The 12,414-nt window shown below is 41.9% G+C and overlaps 1 protein-coding gene across 8 annotated transcripts in view; it reads left to right on the forward strand.

Moving 5' to 3' along the window:
* The window catches only part of KALRN (kalirin RhoGEF kinase), a 528,324-nt gene that overhangs the window by 368,469 nt on the left and 147,441 nt on the right, over positions 1-12,414 (forward strand). For all 8 annotated transcript variants that reach the window (XR_008733430.1, XR_008733429.1, XM_055717657.1 and 5 more), the window contains exons 24-29: positions 113-179; positions 1,096-1,205; positions 3,541-3,610; positions 5,329-5,418; positions 10,334-10,426; positions 11,723-11,834. Coding sequence is in view for 6 of the 8 variants with exons in the window: in XM_055717657.1 (XP_055573632.1) it covers positions 113-179; positions 1,096-1,205; positions 3,541-3,610; positions 5,329-5,418; positions 10,334-10,426; positions 11,723-11,834 (542 nt within the window). In the remaining 2 variants the exon portion in view is untranslated. The remainder of the gene's footprint in view (positions 1-112; positions 180-1,095; positions 1,206-3,540; positions 3,611-5,328; positions 5,419-10,333; positions 10,427-11,722; positions 11,835-12,414) is intronic.

Genomic DNA, 12,414 nt, shown 5'->3' on the forward strand with positions numbered 1-12,414 from the left:
GTTTGGAGTGGAAGTACACTGATTGATTAAGACAACAGAAGGATGTTTTGGTTTTTGTTCATTGTACAAATGCCTATAATGTCCAAAACACCTGAAATCCTGTTTTTTCCAGATTCATTATGGCTGAGCTGCTTCAGACAGAAAAAGCTTATGTCAGGGATTTGCATGAATGCTTAGAGGTAAGTTACGGCCCGGGAAGTCTCCAGTATTTTTAGGAAGGACCTGATATCCTTTGAGGTGGTGATGTTCACTGTACCGCAAAGGCTGAGCTTGACAAGAATGTGTGAGGGTACCACCACTGGTGCCTTAACCACAGAGCTATGTCCTGCTGATGGTGAGAGTTGAGTGGGCAGCAGAGGGACCTTGTCTCCCACTGGCAGAACCATGTCCTGTGCTCCCCACACTTGGCTGTAAATGCACCTCTGGAGACACCACAGTGTGCCTTTATTTACAAAGCTGCGCTCCCCCCTGCAGAGAGAGAGCAATGTCCTGGGACTCAGTAAAGAACAAGATATTTGCACGTAGACTTGAAATTTGTTGGTTTCTAGGGTTTTTTTTTTAAATCATGAAACATTTTCCTAAAAATTCAAATCTATCCCTTTCTCATGCTCTAGAAAGAGTTGGGTTTACAGTCAAATACCTTGCCTAGCTCTACAGCAGCATGTAGAAGGGAACTGTGATATTCAAGGCAAAAAGCAGAGTGTATTCCAGTAAAACCTGTCAGCTTTCACAGTCCTGCAGTTTGAAAGAGATTGTTATGTATCTAATGCTACTGAAGTGGCAAATCCAGCTTATCTTTCAAGTGTTTCTGCCTGCTGTTTTTGGACACCATCAGTTGGACAGCAAAGACAGGTGTTGTTGTTGTGTTTCTGCTTTTTCCTCAGACAACTTCTAAGTGTCAGCACTTTTAATTTCTCTGGAGAGCTTTCTGTGATGTTGAAACTTTCTTTTAATATTTTTTTTTTTTTAGCTTGTTTGTTTAATCTTTAAGTACATAGTTCCCTTGTCAGCCTGTGCCTTTGGCAATAAAGCAGGGAGATCTATTCTTTTTCACTGCATTTATTCAGAAAACTAAGAATTGCTGGTGTCTTCCAGACTTACCTTTGGGAAATGACAAGTGGAGTGGAAGAAATACCCGCTGGGATCCTTAATAAGGAACACATCATCTTTGGCAATATTCAGGAGATATATGACTTTCATAACAAGTAGGTTTTCCTAACAGTTCTGTTAATGTTTACTGACTAAGTAAACCAAAGGCATGTGTATACCTATACATCTGCAGTGAACGCCTACAGTACAATGCACACAGGACTAGAAATAAGTTGATCCGGATTTGCAAGATAATGTTTTATTTCTTGTTTTGTTTTCTTTACAAAAATGAATTTTGTCTTAGTTTAAACTTTGCCTTCAGCTGATTAACAATGTTGAAGTGATATTATACCAATGCTTTGTAGTCCTATACATGCTTTCCATCTCACAGCACTAGATCTAGTCTGGAAGCTTGCCTGTCAAAAATATGATATCTTGGAAAACAGGAGGGGGGAAAAAGGGAGTGGCTGACATAAGATGGGTTAGTAAGTAGCTTTCCTGCTACTTCTTGGAGACTGTATTTAATTTGTGACTAACAGTACTCAATTTTACCAAGATAAGACTGTGTATCAGATCAGATTTCTCTGCTATAATGTGAATGGAATGGTAGTTACAAACAATGTTTAGGGATGCTGAATCCCACAAGTTCAGTCTGAATTTCAAAGTCTTTCTTCAAGTTACGCATCAAAACCAAATCAGTTTGACAAACAAATCAGAAAACCCTTCCCTATTGAAGTTCTGGGAGACTTTCAGTGCTTCAGCCAGATAGATGTGCCATCATACAGACATAAGTATGGTCCAGCAGAGGCTGCCATATGCATGCTTTTGTGCAAGCAGCTTGAAAGCGTATCAGGTTCGTAGATTCAAGCTATGTATTACGTTAAAAAGGCCTTTAAGTAATAGATGAATCAAGTGCCAGCCCAGAATAATTGCCCCATCATACAGGTAAATATTAGCATCTCATTTAAAACTCTGCTAGGAGCACCCAACTGCCTTCTGTGATGGGTTGGCCCCAGCCAGCAACTAAGTACCACACAGCTGCTTGCTCATTACTCACCCCACCAGGTGAATCAGAAAAAGGTAAAACCCATGGGTTGAGAGAAGAACAGTTTAATAATTAAAATAAAGTAAAATATTATAATAATAATTGTAATGAAAAGGGAAAAGAGAGAGAGGAATAAAACCAAGAAAAACAAGTGATGCCCAATACAATTGCTCCACCTGCTCACCGATGCCCAGCCAGTCCCTGAGCAACCATTGGCCCCTCCCAGCCAGCCCTCCCCAGTGTACATACTGGGCATAAATCCTGTGGTATGGAATATCCCTCTGGCTGGTTCGGGGCAGCTGTCCTGGCTCTGCTCCCTCCTGGCTCCTTGTGCCCCTCCTCGCTGGCAGACAGAGCACAGGAAGCTGAAAAGCCCTTGACTTGGGGTAAGCACGACTTCGCAATGGCCAAACCATCAGTGTGTCACCAGCATTGTTCTCATACTAAATCCAAAAGACTGCACTGTACCAGCTCCTAGGAAGAAAATTAACACTATCCCGGCTGAAACCAGGATACTTTTCTACTTCCCCTCTTTTTGTGGTGCTGTACTTTCTTTTTAGTGACCCTGTCTGATGCCATCTATTATTACTTTCCTTTTTTACTTTCCCTTGCTCCCAGCTACCACCCCTTTAGCCCTCAGTCATGCCCCATAGCTCCCTTGCTGCTGTCACTTCTTTCCCTGTCCCATCCTCCTCTAGCCTGCTGCTTATGTGTAATCCTTTTCCCTCTAAAATTTCTAGCAATGCTAAAATAAATTGTGTCCCCCATCACATTCTCCACAGTCCTGTGCTTTGGCTGGTGATGTTAAGGCACCCCCCAGCCTGATTCAGGGCTTGGGAAACAACACAGTCAGTTGCTTCTCCTTCTGCAACTCCTGTTTCACGTTCCTCTTTCCACCCAGGCATTGCACAGGGCTCCATCTACAAACAGATGTCGCTCATGGAACATGGTGTTGGGAGAGAGTTGATTACAAAAATTTGGGGTGTTTACTACTTACCTATGAAGTGTCAAGCTTGTTTAAATTGTTGTCCTTTGCCCAGTGTGCTGAGTTTGGTGATGGAAATCTGACAGCTTTGGGCTTCTCTTTTTGCTCTTCCTCTGAACCACTGCACAACATCTTTTTGCAGATTCACACTCTGGTTCTTGAATATTACTTTGCAGTCCTGAATACGCTGACCACCTACTAGGGATTGCTACCTTTTCCTTTCTAGTGGAGTCAGGCATGACTGTACTCAAAACCCAAAGCATACCTTGGCAAAGAGAACCTTTTCCATTGGTAGGACACTTGATTAGCCTCATAATCAAGATACAAGTGTTGATCATTAGGACTGATTAACTCATTGGTCATTCTGCTTCCCCTGGGTATTTGACTGTAACTAATTGCATTGGTATCTTCTTTTTTTCAGCATTTTTCTAAAAGAACTAGAGAAATACGAACAACTGCCTGAGGATGTGGGCCACTGCTTCGTCACCTGGGTAATAAGGCTTCTTCTTTTCATTATTTATTCAAATTAATTCCTCCAGCACAGACAGAAACAAGCTGGGAACTGGTGCAAGGGTTACATCTGTAATAAGTGAGTTTAGAAGCTAATCTGGAACTATGACTGTTCAGTCCTTCACCTCTCCTAGGGTTAAAGGTTCCCTCCCTTAACTCTTCTCCTGAGTAGTGGTGTGAAAGCTTTCCAGAGCCTCTCTCCTTGTTCTACACTGACCAACACAGCTTTTTACCTCTGCTGGTTCCTGTGTAAAAGGTCTTCATCAAACCAAACCTGTATTTAGGGTGAAATTCATTTATTTATGGAGGGCCCTGGGATGACAGACAGTTAAATTCTTAATATACCTTCCTTAGAGAATTTTAGTTATGCCACGAGACCTTTATAAAGGCATGAACAACATATTTTATCAACATTTTTCTTCAGAAATTAGTGTCAAATTGCTGAGCCACTGTGCTCTCTCATTCCATTATGCAATGCCAGGATAACTTCCAGCAGGACTTTGAACTCTTGATGCTAAGAGTTTTCGTGGGTGTAGAAGGCTCCAGGAACTGGCTACGATAATTTCTCTGTATAAAAGTTGTTCTCTTTTCAAAATTTTTGCCAGGCAAGTCAGCTATCTTCATGTTTTCTCTGATGGTTTTATTCATATTTCAAAGTTGGAAATTAGTATTTTTAAAGTAATTATGGACATTTTTCACTTGTCAAAAATTAGCATATTTGGATGATTTCAAGTGGGTTTTAATTTAAAAACATGACACAAATATTGAAAAAATGGATTCAGAAATATAGTTTACAAAGAAGAGGTTACATATGTATGAAAGACAGACACATTTATGTATCATTCTGTGCAAAATCTTCATGGTACTTTTAAGATAGTGCCACATCATCTCAGCAATAGTACATGTCCAGAGCCGTGTATATGGTTACACACATACATACAAAGCTGCCTGCCCAATTGCAGGGTCCTGTTATTTAGATACCTGGTATAAAAAATGCAATAGTGGTAAAAGGAAGCGATCTTCCTCTTCTGTTTGCCTGCCTGTCCCTGAGACCAGAGTTCAGTAATATGAAACTGCTCTAAGGCAGGAGTGCACAGATGCTTTTCATTTCCTCTTAAAAATAAATAAATTAGGAAATGAAATGCAAAACACTCCTAACACAACATAAAGTTTGAGCCATTAAAGTCTGAACCAAAGTAGGAAAGGCAAGTCTAGGCCAGGCGTCACAAATCTGAGCCAGTGTCAAGCCAAAAATGTTGGCTCGAGTCAGTTTAAGCCAGGTGAGTCTCTGGCCCAGAGTTTCTGCACAGGCTTTATATGCAAGTAGGTGATAGAGCCAACACTTCATGACTGAGTTTTGAGACCTTCAGACTTTTGGATACAGTCTTTACAACATCATTACAGATGTTAGAAATTATTTTATAGCTGGATTAAAGTTTTAGGCCTTCCCTCTGTGACACTTGCTAATGAAAGCCTCCCATAGCTGTTACAGGCTGCATCTTGTTCCCCTCAGAACTGGTCAGGTAAGGTATGAACTGTGTATAAGTCTTCCATTCCTAATTTTCAATTCTTATGTTGGTTGGGGGGGGGGGGGGGAGGCACAGTGATCACCTGTATTTATCCTGGTAAGCTTTAATGAAAGACTGTGGGAGCAGAGAAATAGCTTATCTTTCTTTTCCCTTGATGTTTGTTTTCACAGGCAGATAAATTTCAGATGTATGTCACCTACTGCAAAAACAAGCCTGACTCCAGCCAGCTCATCCTGGAACATGCAGGGACCTTCTTTGATGTAAGGAGCCATTGCCATTTTCTGTCAGCATGCATAGTGCTGCTGAAACTCCTCCTCTTTACATCTGAGTAAAGCGTTCCTTCTTGTGCTTTGGCATTTGGGGTTTTCATTACATTGCAGGTATCAACGAAAACTGGTAGGCTGTGGCGTGATGTGTGATCTTCATCAGTGTGGCAAGTCATTTTTAATGGTGACACATTCTTATGGGAACCTTTGTGCATTTTTCAAACTCAATCCTTCCTAAAAATCTGGTTTAGATGTACTGTCCGCTTCTGGGTTTAGTGGTGAAATGAAAAGCAGATCCCATTGTATTTTATGACCTGAAATCACTAAGTTCAAAACAAGATCCTGTTTTCCTGTTCTGCAAATTTTACCCACCCTATTACACAGTTGCTTCATCATATTAGTAAGGAAATCCATTGGCTACAATTAGACTATTTCCATTACAAGGACTACACCTGGTGATAAGCACTTGTAGGCTCCAATCCCAGTTTTGTAGGCTGAGAAAAATCTTTGAAGTGTTTGAGTATGTTTAAGCTTTTCCTCTGAATTTTGGAACCTCATCTATTTTGCCATGCTTGTCTGCTACCTTACAACTTTAATTAGTTGCCTTTCTGAAAAAATACTGAGACCTCTTTTCCAAAGCACTGAAAATCTCTTTACAGATGTAACCACTCAGCAGGATCCAGCCTGTGATGTGGTTGGCAGCTGACATGAATCTTCCCTGGGTTTTGTCTGTGCCAATGGTTATAGCATTTTAATTACACTCAACACCGAAAGATCTCACACGAGCAAGAAGAAAAGTGATGAACACCTTTTTATTTTGCCTTGTGACCAAACGTCTAAAAGTAGAATTGAACTGAAAGGGATTTTCCAGGAGGTGGCGCTTGAGCCTGTTGAATGGTTTATACTGGTCGGTGGCTCGTGGAGGGTTTGAGCCACCTTAGGTGTCGATCAGCGTTGTTTACATAGGTTAAAAGCGTTTCCTCTGCTAAGCTTTTCCACTGCAGCTCTGTATATGGGCTGGAAACCTGCCTGGTGTTGCTTAATAGTGATTATTCATGTGTCAGCATCTGCTGTTTTGCGAGATGTTTTCCTTCCATTGGTGGGAGTTGTCCTGGGCTACCCAGTGATGCCTGTGCAAAATGCAAAAGCTGGCTTTCCCCAGAAAAATTTTTTCGCCGGTCACTCAATGTAAGGTAGTGTGAAGTATGTGTCCATCCTTCTTATCTTGACCTTGGAGTGGCAGTGGTTCGGTGGCAGGCCAGGGGACAGCCTGGCCCAAGGAGTACAGAGGAAATGACTAGTTCTTTTCTTCCAGGCAGAACCTGGAATTTCCTAAAACACCCTGATGATGAGAATGAGTTATCGGGAATATAACCCTTAGTAAGAAGCCTGGTCAAATATCACAAGTGTACAAACCAACCTTCCAATTGCATAAACTATCATGGAAAGCCACCTTTGAGATGAAATCAAGAAGTTCCAGTAATCTGTCTGAACCCTTCAAGTCTATGGAAAATTTGAAGCTTCAGGGCTTATTACAGGGGTTAGCTAATCAGAAGGAGCAAAGATAAGTGGCATATCTTGTTTGAAACTGATGAGAAATTACTAGCTTTGCTGTTGTAGCTGGGACATTCTAAGGATGTAAGTGAAACAATATCTGTAGAGAAAAGCAGTTTCTCTTCTTAGACCAGTTGACACAGGTGGAAAAATTACACACAAAGTCTCAATTGTGAAACTTGCCTAGTTTATCCTATAGCATTATTCTAATAAAGGGTAAAGATTACTGTATTCCCTTTTCCATAGATCTTGCTTTGCTTATAAAACTCAGAAGCTGGTATAGTTATATTAGCTGGAAATTGCATAAGGAATGCAACTAGTGTGCTTAATCTTACAGAACTGTAGTAGACATTTATTGGATTTTTTCACATTTCGTATCTGTCTTGTTCATCATCTGAGAGCATTACTACATTACTTAAAACTGTATTTTTCATTCAGTAGTTTCAAAGATAAATGATCCCTACCGTATTTGGCAACTTTTAGTATTTGTAATACCATATAGTTCAGGCTAGCAAGTTATATTTTTGACTGCCAACATGTGTTAGCCCTCAGCTTCAGCTGGTAGAAATCTGCATGTTATTGAGGTGATCAATTTGATTTCAGTGTCAGTTATTTAAGTGACCTTTGGCTCTCAGGACAGAGTTGGGTTCAGTCATCTATATGCTTTGCTATTTTTCAATATTTTTTTCCCCTTAAATCTTGGAAAAGATCAGTTATTACATTCAAGAAGCCACAGGGCACCTTTAACTTGCATGACCAGTGTAGAACACGGTAAAGCTCGTTGACTTTAATAGTATTGCAGAACATTGTGTTTCTGCATGGATGATGGTTCTTGGGCAGTTTCTCTACTGAGCTGGGGTATCCCTTAGGAAATGGGCAGAAGCACAAGCAGGGTCTCAGTTTCTCCTTGGGAACATTTTTTTTTCTGAAATGGCTCACCAAAGATTTGTGTCGTGCGTTACAAAACCTAAATGTTTCATGAGAGTTTAGTGGTGCATCAGTCCATGCAGCAAGCCATTGGTCTGAACACCCAGTTCAGGATGCAGTTTGTCCTCCTACTAAACAACACAATTAGATGACTTGCATTAATTTGTGAATCTCTTCAGACATTTGATACAAAATCAGGGCACTTTATCACTGCTTCATGGTAAATTCAGCAACTCTTATGGTATGAAATTGTATTTAAGTATTCCTGTCTCCATGTTGGCCAGCCAAGGGCATCTGAGGGTCCTGTGCTCCCTACACAAGGGATTTTTTTGGTGTTTTATCTGGGATTTTGTCGTTGCACGTAGACTACATGTTGATCCTGTTCTGCAGCTCATCTGGTTTGCAACACAACTGCCAGCCTGTGGTGCCTGCCAGATCCCTTCATTTCTTCCAGGCTCTTGGGACACTTTTCCACACAAGGAGTAACTGAAGTTGTGTGCTGTGGTGAGCCGTGGCACACTATAACATGAGCCAAGCTTGCTTTAAACAAGAAGCAGGGCAAAGTAGAGAGCACAGGGCCCTGTGGCTACCTTGCTTCTGAACCCTGCCAGCAGCTTCAAAGCTAGCTCAGGTATATCTGTGCTTCGTGTTACTTAGAGGTGTGTGAGAAACGTCTGCACTGCCGTGTGCTGCCCTGCACAGACCTCTCTGGTTTCCATCTCCACCCACAGCAAGTCCAGACCTCTCCAGCTGTTACAAAGCCAACCCAAGACACACTCCAGCGAGCTGCCATCTTACTCCAACATTTCAAGGACCAGAGGGAGGAGCTGTAGGGAGAATGTCCCTTTCCAGCAGTGTATTTGTCTGATTGCCATGTAGCAGTGCTGTTGCTTTCCTGCTGCAGGTTCCCATGCAGCAGGGACAGCTGTCACTCTGCCAACCCACTCTGTCTCCACACAGTCTGACCAGGAGCATCCTGGCAGAGCAAGGAATGCCCAAAGGGGAGGCATCTTGCTGGGAGCGTGCTCTGCTCATCAGAGAACTGGGAGGAAGGAGTAGTGCTAAATTCATTACTTGGATCCTACAAAAACAAGTGTACTTAGCCAGCTCCAGGAAGTTCACAGATGTAGCTGAAGTCTTGCTGGCTCCTGCAGTTACTAATTGAGTCCCAGCCACATGCTCTGGAGGCACTGTCCCTGTTTGGAGCCAGCCGTGACTCAGCTTCGTGCAAACACCATTAGCCCCCACACAGAGCCCCTTCCCCTTTTGGTCCTGTTCGTGGCACCAGAGATATTTTTTTTCCTAAAATAAACTTGCCTAGTACAAAAAAAAAAAAATAAAATTAACACATTGTGTGAAAAGTGGCTATTTTTGCATCCCAGCATAAATACTGGAGATAAAAAAACCCAGTAACCTCCCCAGTACTCAGCAGAAAATCACTGTATACAGAAACTTCATCTTCTGTAACTTCTTCCCTTTACAACTTCCAAATTACCCACCAGTGGCTGGACCTAAGTCCTATTCCCACTCCCCATCTGCTCCTTTAGGAACCAGTGACTTCCTGATGATGACCAGGAGCAAGGGGAGGCATGCCCAGGGCCTGATAAGAGACAGAAGGAATTCCAACCTGTTCTATTTCAGCAGAGAATCTGCCCCCGTAGTGTGTGAGTTTGAGGTCTTTTAGATGGCTAAATATGTGCATTAGGATCCTGTAGGATTTTCAGGAGCTCCTAACTCTCACTGGAACCAGTTGGAAGGAGGCAGATGGACCCTTTGCAGACTGCACCAGGTGCCTATCTGCAGTGTCTCCAGAAGTTCATGAGCACATCACACTGATCAGCACAGACATTTTGATTGAGATTCGGGTGACAAAACAGAAGTATTCAGTGCTGTAGAAGGTATCCTAAGGTTCTCTCTCCTGGCCCCCAGGTGCCACCTGAGGATAGCATAGGTCTGTCAGCACTGTGTCACACCTGTTACTCATCTGCAGGTATTTCAGCTACCCCAGGGCTTTCAAATGGTACTGGGTCTTTATGTTTTGACAGCTAAATTACACCCTCTGCATGTAATTTAATTTAATGTCACTGCATTTTAATAGAACATTAAGACTGCTTTCAGCCTTCATAGCTAGGAGAAACCAGTTGACGTGACAGATGAGTCGTATTTAAATTGAAGCCTGTGTTGTTTACTCAGCGTAGCCTTAGCTTGACTTGCACAGGGCCCCTGCCATTTAAGAGGCCTTGGAGGGACTCTGCAGTTTATTGCCAGCCTCTCTGAGACCACAGTTATTTGCATGTAAGCAAAAGTAAGAGTTAAAAAACTAAACAAAGAAATGCGGAGATCCAGAGCTAAACTTAGTTGTGGGTGGTTCTGTCTGGCAGGGGGTTAAGAGTTTTCCATGATTAACTGCTGGTTTTATCTCTTCTAGGAAATTCAACAAAGACATGGACTGGCCAACTCTATCTCTTCTTATTTAATCAAGCCTGTCCAGAGGATCACAAAATATCAACTCTTACTGAAGGTACCTTAGTGAGCTGTCCAGATCAGTTCGTGCAGAGGAGTTCACAGGTGTAATGTGTTCGCTTATTCTTAAGTGGGCTGCTTTCATCCCCTGTTCCTGACCTGCAAGCTGCTGCTGAGCTGCTAGTCCTGCTTCCCGGGCCTGAGCATGGCAAAAGAGTGGGACATGAGGTTGGGTGTTTTAAAGGAAAAGGCTCACAGAAAGAAAACAAGGAACAGTAAAAAACTGATCACCTGTTTCAACTGGTGGGGTTTATTTGTGTCCAAGTAAATTTAACCCTAAAAAACAAGAACTGGGAAAGGGAAGTTGAAGGAATGACAGAGTTGTTTACTTTCTTTCTTGCTAAGTTTGTGACTGATTTTGATTAAAAGCTTCAATGACAGTGGTAATGAACTTTGAGAAGTTTTGCTAACTTTTGACTGAGACTCCTTCAGTGGTATTAGATTCTGTTTGGAAGCTAACATGTTTGTGTTTGAAAAACAGAGAAAAGCTTCATATACAAAACAAGGATGTCCAAGTAAATATTAATATTTCCCATTTAAAAAAAACCCACCTTTGTTGGTTTGTTGTAAACTGATTACAGGTTTTTGCAGTATCTCATGAGTAAGTGAATTTTAGATCTTAACCACCCACTGTTCACTTCAAAACTAGTAAACCAGAGAGGAAAAAATATCTGGGGCATAAAAGGGAAGAGTCAGATTCTAACTTTGAAAAGCTAGGACCAGATATGATCAAAGGAGTGGTATGCTGTACTAGGAAGGTACTTACTGAGTACCTTCAACATGTTAACAAATCTGTGCTTTGTGCCAGTTTTCTGAAACAACACACGGGTTTACCCTAGCCTAGAGAGTGCTGTGGGGCAGCGAGCCTGCACTGCCCAAAACATCTGCTAAAGGGAAGGCTAAAACACCCTTTCAGTCATCACCCCTTTGGTCTCCCCCTCAGGTGAATCAGACCTCCCTGCCCTGGGCACAGCACACTGCCAGCCCTGCAGGATCAGGCAGGGGTCCTGCAACACAGCTGGCACAGCTGGGCTGGCTGATGAATACAGCACAGGCATGAGCTCCAGAAATCTCCCAAGTGCACAGTCTCACTTGAGAGCACTTTGTTTTGCCTTGTTTTATAGTTATTCTCATTTGATCCCCACTACCTGTAGGCATCCACAGTGGGTTTGGATGCAGTTCAGCTTTCTTCTGTCTCCGCTAGCGAAGCGGTTGCATGTATTAAGTAACAGAACTGGATACAAAGCCAGCATGTTGGTCAGTTTGTTTACCAGTGTTCTGCATTACTTCTTAGGAACTACTGACCTGCTGCGAGGAGGGCAAAGGGGAACTCAAAGATGGTCTGGAAGTGATGCTCAGTGTCCCAAAGAAGGCCAACGATGCAATGCACGTCAGCATGCTGGAAGGTAGCAGATGGGCAGGTGGCCAGGGGAGGGGAGGGACCCGCTGACAAATGAAGCCTTCTTGTAACTTTGTGGGAAGTTAGTACAGGGTGACTGCAGCAATACTGTTGATTGATGGTAATTTTCAGACTTCCTAGCTCCTTTCTGATATTTCTCTAAAAGTCTTGGAAGAATAAAGCTATCTAGGAAGTTCTGGGGGTTTATTTATTTACGTCATGTGTGTATATGTATGTACATACACATAAGTTTGTGTAATAGCATACATAGACAATGTGTATATATACATTTTGTTGAAACATTCTTACTTCATGAAACAAAAGAACACCTCCTAAACCACTATCACTTTAGCTGCTGGCAGCTGTAATGATTATTGGATGAAAACATTTCTAAATACTATCTCAACATTTCAAAAGAAAAAGTTCTAGTTTTCTGTGTCAAAACAGCTTGTGTTTCAAAATGTTAGTATAATTATCCCAAAGATTAAAAAAAAAAAGAGAAAAAAATATTATTAAAAAGTATTTCAAAATTAAAGAAGCAAGTATTTTGATATTTTGAAAATTAAGTCTTATATTGACTTTTTGAT

This window comes from Falco cherrug, chromosome 8 (assembly GCF_023634085.1).
Source record: "Falco cherrug isolate bFalChe1 chromosome 8, bFalChe1.pri, whole genome shotgun sequence".
Taxonomy (NCBI): Eukaryota; Metazoa; Chordata; class Aves; order Falconiformes; family Falconidae; genus Falco; species Falco cherrug.